The 15404-nt window shown below is 45.3% G+C and overlaps 1 protein-coding gene across 3 annotated transcripts in view; it reads right to left on the bottom strand.

Moving 5' to 3' along the window:
* chd5 (chromodomain helicase DNA binding protein 5) overlaps positions 1 to 15404 on the bottom strand; it is a 91105-nt gene that overhangs the window by 9501 nt on the left and 66200 nt on the right. For all 3 annotated transcript variants that reach the window (XR_007265261.1, XM_048614844.1, XM_020530832.2), the window contains 9 exons: positions 14043 to 14176; positions 13381 to 13525; positions 11011 to 11176; positions 9996 to 10072; positions 8294 to 8435; positions 5480 to 5623; positions 4831 to 4939; positions 3640 to 3772; positions 2325 to 2520 (listed from right to left, as the gene is read on the bottom strand). Coding sequence is in view for 2 of the 3 variants with exons in the window: in XM_048614844.1 (XP_048470801.1) it covers positions 2325 to 2520; positions 3640 to 3772; positions 4831 to 4939; positions 5480 to 5623; positions 8294 to 8435; positions 9996 to 10072; positions 11011 to 11176; positions 13381 to 13525; positions 14043 to 14176 (1246 nt within the window). In the remaining variant the exon portion in view is untranslated. The remainder of the gene's footprint in view (positions 1 to 2324; positions 2521 to 3639; positions 3773 to 4830; positions 4940 to 5479; positions 5624 to 8293; positions 8436 to 9995; positions 10073 to 11010; positions 11177 to 13380; positions 13526 to 14042; positions 14177 to 15404) is intronic.

Raw genomic sequence — 15404 nt, 5'->3', positions numbered from 1 at the left:
CAAACACCCTGGTACAGTTCTTTGCTCTCCCTGGCAATCGTAACTGGAGAACGATGTTTGCAGAGGGACCAAAGGTGGCTTCAATCTTCCCAATATTTGGTTGAGGGGAAGTTTCTGTTTATCCAGGGCTGCTTGTCAATCAGTCTGATCACTTAGAGACAGCAGAGCTGAGCAGTGTTGGTGGTAATAAACCAGACCTGGATATCATCAGTCTACACAAGGAATCAGATGGCATCACCAGGAGGCAGTACATAGCTTAGAATTAGCTGAACCTCGAGAGGAAACTGTATGTAAGTGGGAAAAGGAATCATCTCTGGAGATTCTCTGGCTACAAAGAGATGAATGAGAATGGCACCAACTGAAGGATGGAGAGGTGTTAGTGCAGGACAGTGTGGTCAAAGGCTGCAGGGATCTCTGAGGACAGAGAGAGTTTACCTTTGTCACAGTCACACAGGATGTTGTTTATGACTTTGATGGAGCGAAAACTTGATTTGAGATTAAAATGTAATGCAGGACAAATGGGCACAGATTTAGGCAATGACCATATGTTTGAACATCCTCTTATGCAATACTTAGTGAGTATACCCACCCCACTGTACACTGTACAGTAGGGGAATGTGCCCCCCATCACTGAATGGAAGAGGTGCACGCCCCACAAAATTCCATAAACCGCCTTTTGAGCGACTAACTTTGATCACATCTGCCCCCTAGTGGAATCAGCATGCTGTACATCTACAGGCAACATGAGGAAATGTCAATCAGTCCCAGATACTGAGATTTGTACAGATACCCAAATCTCCCTCACTAATCACAGGCCAGGTTTGCTGTATCCGTTCAGATAGTGTCTGTTTTAGTTTGCTGTTACCCCATTTGTCATGGAATTTGAGGATTAAACTATTTGTTGGTTATTGTCAAATTTCCAGTGAACAATTCCAGAAAGGAAAGAATCAACAGCTCCCTCTGTGGTTGGACTCGATCAGTGAGGTTCCCAGTGTGAAGCCCTGAGACATATAAACCTGGAGGCCCCAGGTTCCATCCAGGTCTGTGCTATGACAGCTGATTGCACACACTAACTGCCAACTCTGTCTGGTCTCTATATTATGGAAAGTGTTCAGAGGCATTGCAGAAGTTGCAAAGAAGATTTGCTAAAATTGAATTCAGGGGTAATACACTTCTCAAAAGATTGAAGTGAAGCAACTTTTCTGTAGGGAAAAAAAGAAGACAAGTGATGGGAGATAGGCACAGGGAAAATACGTTCATCTTTGGGCAAGACAAGAACTGGGAGCCCTTTACACCAGTTAGTCATTAATAAATTAAATAAATGTAAATAATCAGGTATTCAGGAGGAACTAAAAGCAAGAATAGAATGTGGAAATCACTTGCATGGGGAGTGGGCAAGATGAGCAACATACATGTTTTTAAGAGGAAAAACTAGTTAAAATGACAAAGAAAAGATGAAGAAGGCTGATGGACAGCATAAAAACCAGCAGAACAGACAGATCAAATGGCTAATTTTTATGTAATTTGCATGAAAACTAAAGTGACATCAATCGTTAACTTGTCAGTCATTGTTATTCTCTGGTCAAAGCAAAGGCTATTGTTGTTGAAGAACGTGAGGCTCCAACAGAAGCAGCAATTAGACCCTAGTCCCAGCTACAACATGGTTTACAGAGTAAAGCTCCTTTGAAACTGTCCCCAACAAACACACCCAGCTCAGGGTTAGATATAGAATAAAGCTCCCTCCACACTTACCCACCAAACATTTCCAGGACAGGTACAGCATAGCGTTAGATACACAGTAAAGCTCTTTCTACACAGTCGCCATGAAATACTCCCAGGACAGGATGAGCACAGGATTAACAAAGAGCAAATCACCTCCTCCATCCTGTCCATTTAAACTGTGCAGTAATCCTCCTACATCAAACAGTTCCCCTTGCTGCACTAATGCAGTTTAACTGCACCAGACAACCTGCAGCAGTTAATGTAACTCAGGCCCAGCACACACTAGGTAGAGACCGGTGAACTGAGTGACAGCAGCTTGAGGCCAGCGTGTGACAATACATCTCTAGTCCCTCTTAGAAATACATCTTACATTCAAAAAAATAAATTAAGATCACAATTACACCAGAGCCACTTCATTACAAAAAGCTGAATTTATTCGCAGATTCGCTAAAAAGGAACAATTTTTACAAGATGATATTGCGGGGCAGTGCAAGTGACGCTGAAACTAATCTCTTATCTCTACGATGTCCAGGACCTGTCTGAATGGTCAGTATGGAGACGGGAGGTAGACGGGAGGGGGTGCTCGAGTTCACGTGACAAACCTTTGTGCAGGACTGCATTGGCAGGCTTGTTACCAGCCAGAGACTCCTTGGAGAGGTGCTGGTGACTCTCAGCTAAGCATTCGACCTCAGCAAAGCGTGCGTTGAGGGCCATGGCTGGATGATTGGGATCCTGGGTCATGTTGAGGTAAGCAGCTCTCCGCAGTTGCTCTTCGATTACCAAGGCCTGCTCCAAGAGCTGGGGGTTGGGGTGGGGGGGGGGGGGGGGGCGGGGATGTAGGGGTGGTGAGAGAGAGTTAGAGGCAAAAAACAAACAATTAGAGACAGACAGTCACGACTGGACTCCAGCTAATCCCTTCACAATCCCACCCAGCTCACTGCACCGCTACAATCCTCAGCCACATGAGACCAAAAAGGTGAGAGGAAAGTGCAACATTTAATTGAGAGGTGGAATGGCAGAAAGGAGGAAAGAGGAAAGAAGAGAAAGTATTTTGCACCTTTCATAGCCAATAGATGTCATAAAAAGACCTTGAACAGCCAATGAAATACTCCCAATGACTGTAGGAAATAAAGCAACCAACTTTGGCACAGCAAGCTCCCACAAAGAGCAACATGATAATGATCAGATAATCTGCTTTCATGATATTAGTTGAAAGATATGCATCAGCCAGGTCACCAGGAAGAACCCTAAAATAAAACAAAGAACTGAGTATGCTGCAGAACTTCATCAGTTCTGATGAAGAGTCACCAGCCTCAAAACTCTTAACTCTGCTTTCTCCCACAGATGCTGCCAGACCTGCTGAGTTTCACCAGCAATTTCTGTCTTTGGACTAGGAAGAATTCCCCTGTTCTTCAAAATAGCGCCAGCTGAAGGACTGTATTCTGCACTCTGTTCTGCTACCCTGACACACCTTGTATGGTACAATCTGCCTGTACATTAAGTAAAACAACACGTTGCACTATGTGTGATAATAATAAAATCAATTAATCATTGTGGGATCTCGATTTTGAGGCCCACCCAAGAGGACAGTTTCGGGCTCAGGTTAAAGCTCCAATAAAAGGCAGTACTCCCTCAGTTCTGCACTGTGTACATCAGGCAGCAATTTGGACTCATTTCTCCACATTGGGATGTGGACCCACAACCTCTGACTTGGAGTTGAGAGTAGAAGAACCTGATCACCAATAGAGACACGCGCACACGTCCATCCAAGCACACGTCTCTATGCACTCTCACCAGTACAGACAAGCAAATACACATAGGCGTTGCCACACACACACACACACACATATATTGAAACATTTAACATGTTGCCACATTCTGGTGCACCTGGGCGCGCGCACACATAGCTTGATTTACCTTGAATCTTCTGGCTAAGAATTTGTTTTTCATCTCCAGGAAATTCCCCTTGTTCATCTCTGCTTTGAAAGGCTCATTGATGATGGTATATCTGGGATCGTTTTGTATGTCCTGCCAGCGAGCATAGCCATGACCACACAGAAATGTTAAGGAAAATACAGTGAGAAAAGGCAAGTTTTGGTAGTTGAGATGTCACATATTACTACTGCAGGAGATACAGGAGAAATGGAGGAGCCTCAGACTTCCTCATGGAGTGGAAAAACAGAGTAAAGCTCCCTCTGCACTTCCAAACTGAAAGGAAAACTCCCTCTCCACACTGTCACTGTCAAACATTCCCAGGACAGGTGTAGCACAGGATTAGATACAGAATAAAACTCCCTCTATATTGTCCTCATCTTTTTAAATGATGCTCCTCCCTCAATGTGAGTTTCTGTTCCCCATACTAGGTGCCCAGTAGGGTGCTGCTCTGTTTTTGTCAAAGGGAGGGGACAGTAACTATCAGAACAAAGCATTAATTTACTTGGGACAGTGAGTGAAGCTTTGCACATTGTCAATGACCAGGAGACCTTTGGGAAGACCATGATTGGAATTCCCTGCACAGCTCTGGCCGAAATGCTGCAACAAGAACATCACCACAATATCGGAATGATATCAGCTACACCGAACAGGAAAAACTGCAGGGACTCTGAAACATCTCCTGAGAAAGCAGAAGGCTGAGGGGTGACTTGGTGGAAGTCCTTGATCATAACGAAGGGCTGATTTTTCTGTCTACATGGAAGAATTGAACTAGCACCCATAAATGAAGCCACAAAAAAAAATACAAGAAGGTTTTCATCCAGAGAATAGTGAGAATATGGAACTTGCTGGAGGAAAACACACGGATGCATGTAAGCAGAAAGCAGCAAGGAATGGAAATGTTTATTGATAGAACATGAAGACATGGAGATAGGTAGGACGTGACAATGACACCAGGGCAAGGACAAGATGACACCAGGGAAAGGAGCAGGCTCATGTAGTACACGAATAACAGCCTGGACCAAGTGGGCCGAACAGCCTATTTCTCTGCTGTATTTTAAGCACAGTCATCCTCACCCGCTCAGGGTCCTGACACAGTTCACATGGGGTCTTTAGTGCAGTCTCTCAAATCTGAGCCTGACCCTGCCCCAATCCCATAGCTCAGCGAAAGGATACGCAACAATGCCAGCCAGAAGCCAATAGTCATGCCTCCTGTGCCAGATATCGTAGATCTTTCCCGAAGAAACTGCAGCCCGTTCCTCGTTCTGCCAAAGCGTGTGCAACTCTGAATAAACAACACAAATTACCCATCAGAGCTGATTTAGAACATGGTGGAATTTCAGTTTTATAAATAAACGCCAGATAATAAAGGTCATTCCGTATAATGGTGACCATAACGATCATTGATTCTTGCACAAACCCATCTGCTTCACTGAACTGTTTTCAGAATTACATTTGCCATCTGACAATTTCCAACTCACATAGCACCTCACCCTGGGGGCACTGACACACACACAAACACACACACTCACAAGGTGCTGCCCCCTGGCAGCAGTGTTTCCTAACCCACCCCTCTACCGATCCCCCACTTACACCTTGGGTGGGCCAATTCAATCTCCGAAATAAAGATGACTAGTGGTCAGACACACTTGGTTAAAGGGTGCAGGGAAGAGCAGGATGGACAGAAAGCAGCAGGAGGAGGAGCCGGGGGGTCCCAGGCAGATACTGGGACAGACAGAGAGTGATTGGGGTGAAGCAGGCAACGAGAGACACAGATACAGATTTCATCCTTCTTAGTAACCGCCAATGTTACTGCCAGGTTCACCTGTGAAACCACCATCTGCAATATTGAACATAAATTTTCCTTTGCTAGACTGATCCTTTCTCTCTTCTTCCTCTTTCACTTCTTTTAATATCTCTCCGTTCTGTAGCGTTTCAGCAATCTCTCTCTCCTCGTTCACATCTTCAGCTGTCAAGAGAAACAGAAAATAGATCCCATTTCCAAAGACATCCAGCCAATGAGAATCACTGAGAAACTGGCTACCTGCCAACACAGGATCCTTTTTAACTGAGACCACCACCTGAAACTCCCCCTCCCCACCCAGACACTCCCCCAGCCACTCTGCTATTCCCTCATTCTATCCACCACCCATCCACTTGGGCTGATAGCCAGCCACTGGGATGCTCTGTGTGTTGTCAGAAGCTGTGAAAGCTGTGATGCCAGTCGAGGCAGTCACCTCCCAAAAGGTGGCAGCGATTGGCAGCAAAAATGGAGGATTCGATCCACAGTCAGCTTACCATAAGATTCCAGCTGTGACTCAATGAGCAATGCTCTCCAACTCGCACCACTCTCTAGTCAGAGACAAGTCCCATTCCAGAAACATGAGCACAGCATCTAGATTGACACAGCCAAAGTGCAATAACACGGGAGTGCTGCACAGTTGGCGGTGCTGTTGTTTTAGGTGAGAGATCAAACAGAGAATCGCTTGCCTTCCTTCTCAGGAAGAAGATCACAAGAAAATGTTTGGAAGCAAAGCAGGAAAGTTGTTCCTGGCATTTTGGTCAACATTTACTTAACCAGTTCTGAGGAAGGGTCACCGGACCCGAAACGTTAACTATTGTTTTACTTCACAGATGCGGTCAGATCTGCTGAGCTTTTCCAGCAACTTCTGTTTTTGTTCCTGATTTACAGCATCTGCAGTCCTTTCGGTTTTTATTTACTTGACCAACATAAGTTGGAGGTTATTTAGTCTTGACTATTTTTGGGCATTTGCTCTGCACAGATTAGCAGCTTTGATTGTTATATTCTCATAGTACTTTATTGGCTACAAAGCACCTTGGGACATTCACAGCTCGCAGAAGGCACTATAAAAATGCAATCCATTCACTGTATTAACTACCTATGCCAGTTCAATCAATTCGTTTAGCCCATGGAACAGTTCACTTAAATTCCACACCCCACCTCCTCTTCAAGATTTCTCAAGGATCTAGGCTACAACCAGGATGTATCCAGAAATTATAGACCCTGGACATTGTAAGAATAAATCCAGCAAGTGGAAGCTTCTATTATTTAGGATACAATTAGTAATGACATGGAAAAGGTGGGTTGTTTAGGAACAGCCAGCATGGAATTTTAAAAGGGAAATTGTGTTGCACTAGCTTGCTGGAGATTTTTGAAGAGGCAACAGAAAGGATCAACAATAGCAATACGATTGGATGTGGTGTACATTGACTTCCAGAGACTTGAGAGAAAAGTTACTCTTCCTGCAATAAAAGTGACTGTAGCAATGTGGATACAAAATTGGCTGAAGGAAAGGAAGCACAGTAATAATCAGTGGGTCTTTTTTTTGGAGCTAGAGAAGTGTTTTTAGTGGAGTTCCCCAAGGGTTGCAATTGGGACCCTTGTTTTTCCGATATATAATGATCTAGATCTTGGCATACAGGGAGAATCTCTCAGTTTGATATGAAACATGGAAGCAGTGAAAACCATGAACTTTCAAAAGGACATTGGTGGAGTAGGTGGATGTGTGGCAAAGTGGTGTAAGGTGGTACATTTTAGTTGGAAGAACATGGACAGACAATATAAAAACAAGGGAGTATAATACTTAAGGGGAGCAGGAGCAGAGGGTGCTGGGAGGTATGTGCATAAATCACTGAAGGTGGTAGGATAAGTGGCGAGAGCAGGTAATGAAGCAGAGAGTGTCCTCAGCTTTATTAACAGTGGCAGAGAGTACAAGAGTAGGGGATGCTGAATATGTACAAAACACTTGTTAGGCCTCAGTTGGAGTAGTGTGTACATGCAGGGACCACATTATAGAAAGGATGTCAATGTATTGGAGAGAGTACAGAAGGGAATTACAAAAATGGTTCCAGGGATGAGAAATTTCTAACATGAGGATGGACTGGAGACATTGGGACTGTTTTCCTTGGAGAGAAAGTGGTGAAGGGGAGATCTAATAGTGGTTTTCAAGACCACGAGCAATCTGGCAGGGAGCAACTGTTCCCACCCATAAGGATAGGCAGTGAAGGGGTATAGAGTTGACGTGTTCTGCAAATGTAACAAATCATAGAATTATACAGTATGGAAACAGACCCTTTGGTCTAACCAATCCACATCATGTTCCCAAACTAAACTAATCCCATTTCTCTGCTTTTGGCCCACATCCCTCCAAACCTTTCCTATTCATAAACATATCCAAATATCTTTTAGATGTTGTAACTGTACCTGCATCCACCACTTTCTCTGGAAGTTCATTTCACATACAAACCATTCTATGTATAAAAAAAAAAAAAGTTGCCCTTCATGTTCTTTTTAAATCTTTCTTCTCTCGCCTTAAAAATATGCTTAAAAATTGTGATTAAACACATTCACACAATGAGTGCTTGGGGCCTGGTGTGTGGTAGAGGCAGAGTCAATTGAGGAACTCCAAGAGGTTTTTTGGATGATTATTTGAAAAGAAACAAGTTGCAAGGGCTTGGAGAAAAGGCAAGAGAGTTACACTAAATCATGATTTAATAGGAGACACAATGGACCGAATGGCCTCTTCTGACCATATTAACTATGATGCTGTGGTCAGGGTCCCATATCCAGCAGCAGCAGACCATCAGTCAGACCCACACTGTCACCTCCTATTCATACCTTTAGGTTGAGAAGGGGTTGCCAGCTCCTGTGGTTCAGACTCTCCCTTCTCCCCTGCTCCTGCCTCGTTGACTTGTTTCTTGCTCTCCACCGTTTCTTGAGATTTCTCAGTGACAGAAGCAACGCTCCCACCACTGGGAACCTGCGGCAAAGAAAACATCAGGAGAGAAGTCAGTGATGTTACATACATTAACCAGCTGCAGGCCCTCCCACCCTCCCTCTCCTGAAAGTGATCACTGCCCTCTGGATACAGACTCATTGGGCAGTGACCACCCCCCCCTCATTTTTTTTAAAACAAAACACTAAATCCAAGATTGATCAATTTAACATCCTGCATTCACTGCTGTTTGTGGATAAGAGTTTCAAACATCAACCACCCCTTTGGTGAGTAGAAGTACTTCCAAACATCTCTATTAACCAACTTTTAAAAACCAACCTTTTTCTAGCTACCATCAGTTCTTAAGAAGGGTCACTCTGATTTCACTCAAGAGGCTGCCAAACCTGCTGAGTTTTTCCAGCAATTTCTGTTTTTGTTTCAGATTTCCAGCATCCGCAGTTCTTTCAGTTTTTATCTCTATTACAATCTGGCCCTAATTCTCAGGCTACGCCCCTTGTTCTAGAAACCCCAACCAGTGGGAACAGTTTATCTTTATCTACCCTGTCTTTTCCTGTTAATATCTTGAGGACTTTGATGAGATCACCCCTTAACTTTCTAAAATCTACAGAAAACAGGCCTAATTTGTACAATCTCTCCTCACACCTCAACCCCAGAAGACCAGGTATCATTCTTGTAAGAGATGGTAAGAACTGCCGATCCTGGAGTCTGAGATAACAAGGTGTAGAGCTGGATGAACACAGCAGGTCAGGCAGCATCAAAGGAGCAGGAAAGCTGACATTTCGGGTCTGGACCCTTCTTCAGAAGTGGGGGAGGGGAAGGGGGCTCTGAAGTAAATAGAGAGAGAGCGGGAGGTGGTGATAGAAGGTGGGTAAAGGAGCAGATAGGTGGAGAGAAGGAGGACAGGTCAAGGAGGTGGGGATGGAGCCAGTAAAGGTGAGTGTAGGTAGGGAGTTGGGATGGGGGTTGGTCAGTTGGGTGGGAGGGAAGATGGACAGATCAAGGAGGCGGGGATGAGGCTAGTAGACAGGAAGTTTGGGGGGGGGGGGGGGTCAGTGGGGGGGGAGGAGCGGATAGGTGGGAGAAAAAACGGACAGGTCAAGGAGGCGACGACGAGGTGGGCTGGTTTTGGGATGAGGTCGGGGGTGGGGAGATTTTGAAGCTTGTGAAGTCCACATTGAGACCACAGGGCTGCAGAGCCCAAGCGAAATATGAGGTGCTGTTCCTGCAACCTTCGGGTGGCATCGTTGCCACCTTGTACTCCTGTCCTCTAGATAGAATGGCCGGCATTCCATTTAGCTGCCTTGATTATCTCTGAACCTGAAACCCCAATTATCAGAGAGTATAATTACCAATGTACACGTGTAATTGTTGGCAGTAATTCGTCATCATTGTATGTTTAATGCTAATGAAATCCACTATCTTTGAGTTCTAATATCATGTGAAATAACTTAAAGCAAGAAGGTATCTGCTCTGATCCCAATTGGCCAGTGAAACAGCCCATCACTTATAGGTTCTAACAAAGAATCACTGACACAAATTTCAGGCAGAAGTTTATTCACGTCACTTTCCATCTTCAACACTTACCTCATTCTCCAGGAGCCTTTTCTCTTCCTGCTCTCTCTCTTTATCATCCATCCCCTCCACACGGCAGCCATTCTTTTCTGAAAGGGAAGAGAATTTTGTCAGTCACATCAAATCTGTGAACCTTTTACAACATCCACATAACATGATGACCCCAGCAACCAGGCCCCTGAAACAAAGCAGGCGACACAAACCCCGTCACCACAGGGAGATTAAAGATGACGGAGAATCACAACGGGGCATTTCCATGTGATTGAACCAGGTGTGGGATCACGCAGCCTAGTAACTTGCATCTGATGTATTCTTCAGTCCTCCAAGGTAGGTGGCACTGTGAAGGTGCATAGACACACCATTTGCCCACCTACCCACCACCAAAATGACCTCTTTCCCTCCACCCCTGCACTCCCAACTTCTTGACTCCTGCCAGGTCCCTACTCTCGGTGGAAACCACGCAGAAATGCTGTAAATACATTAAACGAGGTGTCAGCTCCAACTCAGTGGGTAGACCACTCAGCTCTGACAGCAGAGGCGACGGGATAAAGCCCCACTCCAGCGACATAACCATCATCCATGCCAACACTGCCAGGTCAATCCTGGTGTTGATAATTTGAACGGATTGAAGATAAAAGAAAGGATGCAACAGAATGTAGAAATACAGCAAAACAATCCAGAGGCAGGCAGAGAGAGAGAAACGGAGAGTGAGAGAGAACAGAATGAGAGCAAGTGGAAGAGAGAAAGACAAAAAAAAAACAAAAGAACATGAGAGAGAAGAAAGAAAGATTAAGTGGGAAGGAAAATCGATGAGGGAGTTTATTCATGTCACACAATGATCAACTTACCTAGAGATTTGTGGGTGGTGCACATTCCATCACACCCACATGCCAACTGATCATATACACTTACTGCAATGCCAAAGGTTACTGGGGTAGGTCATTCAGCCCCTTTGAGCATGTTCCATCATTCAACATAATTGCTGCCACTTACAGAAAGACAGAGCACGGCCCCCTTTTGAACCCACCTGTGGAACTTGGGGCTGGTGTACCAGGCAGGGGGCAGGCAGGGCTGGCTGCCACTGGGGTACTGGGATCTGACGAGATACTGTCGACAGGTTTCTTGTTTTCCAGGTGCTCCGGTACCATCTCTGGCGTGCTGTACCTTCCATTGATGTATTCAAACTCCTGCACCTTAGATTTTTATTTTTAAAAAAAGGGTGAATTTTAACAAATGAGAGGAAAATGAAACCAGAAGTAAAAGATACACAACAGGACTAAATAATGGGGCTGGGGGTCAAACATTGACCTTTCAACTCTAGGTCCTGCATCCAAATTCAGCTCAGTTCAAGAAGTGATTCCCTGAAATCTGCAGCCATCATGAAACAAAATGGGGGAAGTATCCAACCAACTCATTCACCATGAGCCCCCAAATAAAACCCAAAACCTGCCCAACTAATCTCATTCAAAAACGGTCAAACAATGCACACTATCAGAGGTTGGGCTAATTCTGAGAGTGTTCAGGAACAGGGGTAGAGGGACTTTAACTAAACTGATGTACCTAATATTGTCTGGTGTGTTTAAAAGGTGACACTCATTGCCAGAAGCAGAAAGCATTCCAATCTTCACCTCCCCAAGTACAAAACGTACCCCAAAAAAAATAAAATCACAAAAGGTACATGGCCTTCTAGTAAAAATGATGCCATTAAGCTGCCTTTCTTCATTAATGTGGTCTGCACATCATTGGGAAGAAAATGAAATCACACATCCCCTTTATTACTGATGCCATGGAAAGTATGGAGTTGATGTTCCCGGGTGTAACTGCTCCTGATTGGCAGTAACAGGTGTAACTGCTGGTTACTTTTGTACCTTATCTTGCTGCTACTTAAATCTTCCATTTGGCTGTTCCCAAGATCTTCCACAGCCTCTAACCCACTGAAATAAGACAGGAAATGTTGGAAGCACTGAGCTGCCTGAATCTGCTGAGCATTGGACAATAAAACAGTCAACTCTGGCTTGTGAGATGATAATGAGAGTATATTATCACAGAAAGTGATGCAATGTCACATGATTTTGCTCTCTCTCTCTCGCAGACTAGTGACAAGATGCAGCCACTTTAGGCTGTTTCTTACATGAAGTCAATATTTTTAAAAATATTAATTTGTAATATTCTTTTAATTTTGTTACCAATTTATGTTTTGAACGTGTTATGATCTCCATGGCCATCACATCCCGATGTGAGACTTGAACCTGGACCCTCTGGCCCAGAGGCAGGGACACCACCACCACACCATGACAGCCCTTCTGTAAAGATCTTTTTAACATGACCAAGAACAATTATTAATCAGATCTAGTGTTTTCTGTTTTAAATCTAGACTCCCAACATCTGCAACATTTTGGTATTGTGAAAGACAGCTGCTTAGCAAAGATGTGCAGTGTTTGGCTCTCATGGGCTACATCTCAAAGCACCAACAGACTTCCTCCAACAGGTATTGTAGAAAATCCCAGTATCCTTTGCTGTACAGCAAATACCCTGTTCAATATTTATCCCACAACAAATACCACCAAAGGACATAATTTTTTGTGTCTTACTGCTGTTTCTGGGATCCTGCTGCATCATAAATTGAGTCTCATTTTTTCTCTGGTGCAACAGTGAAAATAGTCCATTGTCTGCAGTGAAACTTTGGGATATCCTGAGATTTTGAAAGGTATTGTATAAAGGCCAGTCTCTCTTTAGTACCTCTGATATTGTTAAGTAAACAAAATTGAGGTACCAGCTTTACAAACAGCCTTTTCCCAAATCTCCACTGCCACAAACCTTTAACAAGCCAGGAAATCCCTGATCAAACACTGTTTAGACAGGATCCAGAGTGCTAGAACAGAAAGGGACAGATCACACAGCCCCGTCTACTGCCTCCACCCACTCACTTCCACTGCCCACTCTGCGCTCTCCTCTGTCCACCACCCCCCCTCACCTCCACTCACTCCTCCCCGGTCCCCTGCCCACTTCCACCCCCCCCTTTCCCTTCCCCTTCCCTTCCACCACATTCCCCCTCCCCTTCCCCACTCCCCACTTAGATGCCACTGCCTCCAGCAAAAAGCAGTTCTCACCCCCAACCCTTACTGAGAGTATGATTCCTGTATGGAGCTGCCCCTCCAAAGTCAGGATGGGGAGTGATTTGGAGAGGCAGCTGACTGGCAATGATCCCACGACAGCCTCACTGCATTCACTGTGAGTGTGCTATGTCTGGGCCTGGTTGGGTGAGGTGTCAAAAGGACAGGGGAACCGATAACAAGTTGCATTTGCATAGCGCCTTTAACACAGTAAACCTTCCCAAAGCTCTTGCAAACAGAATTAGCCAATTGGACATTGAGCTATAGGAATTCCTGCTACCCACCTTCTTTCGTACCAGTGACATCACACCTATCCTGGTGAGCACATGTTGCCGGGACAACCCTTCCCGAGGGACACCATCTGCAAAGGTCTCAGATCCATCAGCCCCTGGCTCACACAGGTGTCTCATAAACAGTGACACGTAGGCTCTGGGAGGGAAGGAAAGAGTAGACAAAGTGTTTCAATGTGACGGTCACAGCAAACAACAGAACCAAATAATTTTCTCAAATTGGAGGGAGTTGGGTGATCAGAGGGTTTGTAACTTGACAATCCTCTCGTGGGCCACAGGGTGAAGTGGGTGAATGGTCCACAATGCTGGCTGACACCGCATGACCACGATGTGGACACCCCTCCCACGTGTGTGACCGTCTTTGTCCCAGTCATGGGGGGGGTGGGTTTTAGGGACGCCAACAGCCTGTCCACACATCAGTAACTTCCAGAAGGGAGACCAGAGTTCAGGGCCAGCTCTCTCAATTGTCCAGGACTCCTGCCCACCCAAACATGGGAGCCTCATCCATCTGCCCAAAGACCATCCGGCAACCCGCTTGCCCGTCCAGACTGCCCAGGAGCACCCCCCAAACCCCAGCAAGCAGACAGGAAAGGATTAGAGGATGTGAAGGCACAGGGGAAACATAATTGGTGGGAAGGTGTTTACTGGAAATGTACCTGAACTCCTTCTCACTTTTGCCCCGGAGATCTCGGACAAGCCAGTGAGAGTTGAAGGCATCTTGGGGTGGCATCCCCCAGCGCATAATGGCATTAACAAAGGCTTTACGTTGGCGAGCATTGAATCCAAGAACCTGGAACAGAGACAGAATTAAAGATCACTGGGAGGGGTAATCATGGGTGCAGAAAATCCTCACTCATACTCCATCCTGGAATGCCCACTCCAGCCTCTCCCTGCCCCCTCATCCCATCCCCCCTCCTTCTGCCTACACCTCCTGGGACACTTGGACAAAGTATCATTGGCCTTCTCTCATTGGAGACCATCACAATAACATTCCCAAGCCAGAAGGCCTACCAATCCAACAAAAAACATGCCCCCTAGTTTTGAACTGTCCCACGCTATTCACCTTATCTATGCCCTTCATGATTTTAAAACCTCTATAAAGGTCACTCCTCAACCTCCTATGCTCCGGTGAAAAAATTCCCAGCATTCCCAGTTATTTTTATATCTCGAAACCTCCATTCCCAGCAACATCCTGGTAAATCTTTTCTGAACCCGCTCCCATTTAATTATATCCTTCCTACAACTGGGTAACCAGAACTGCACACAGTACTCCAGAATAGGCCTCACCAACGTACAAATTCAACATGAAGACCCAACTCCTATCTTCAAAGGTCCGAACAATGAAGGCAAGCATGCTAAATGCCTTCTTGATCACCCTGTCTACCTGTGATGCAAATTTCAAAGAATTATATATCTGAATCCCTGGGTGTCTCTGTTCTACAACACTATCCAGGGTCCTACCATTAAATGTGTAAATCCTGCCTTTGTTCGTTTTACCAAAATGCAATACCTCGCATTTATCCAAATTAAGCTCCATCTACCACTCTTCAGCCCATTAACCTAATTGATCAAGATCGTTTTAAACTCTTTGATTATCTTCCTCACTACACCACCAATTTTGGTGTCATCCACAAACTTACTAACCGTGTCCCATATTCTCATCCAAATGGTTTATATAAATGTGGACCCAGCACCAACTGCACCTCCCAGTCGCACACCTACACATCTGCCAATGTGGTATACTGCATCCGCTGTACCCGGTGTGACTTCCTCTACATCGGGGAAACCAAGCGGAGACTCGGGGACCGCTTTGCAGAACACCTACGCTCGGTTCGCAATAAACAACTGCACCTCCCAGTCGCGAACCATTTCAACTCCCCCTCCCATTCCTCAGACGACATGTCCATCCTGGGCCTCCTGCAGTGCCACAACGATGCCACCCGAAGGTTGCAGGAACAGCAACTCATATTCCGCTTGGGAACCCTGCAGCCCAATGGTATCAATGTGGATTTCACAAG

The sequence above is a fragment of the Rhincodon typus genome, chromosome 31 (genome assembly GCF_021869965.1).
Source record: "Rhincodon typus isolate 14 chromosome 31, sRhiTyp1.1, whole genome shotgun sequence".
Classification (NCBI taxonomy): Eukaryota; Metazoa; Chordata; class Chondrichthyes; order Orectolobiformes; family Rhincodontidae; genus Rhincodon; species Rhincodon typus.
Note: the sequence above shows the minus strand (reverse complement) of the source record. Positions and strands in the feature narration are given on the sequence as shown.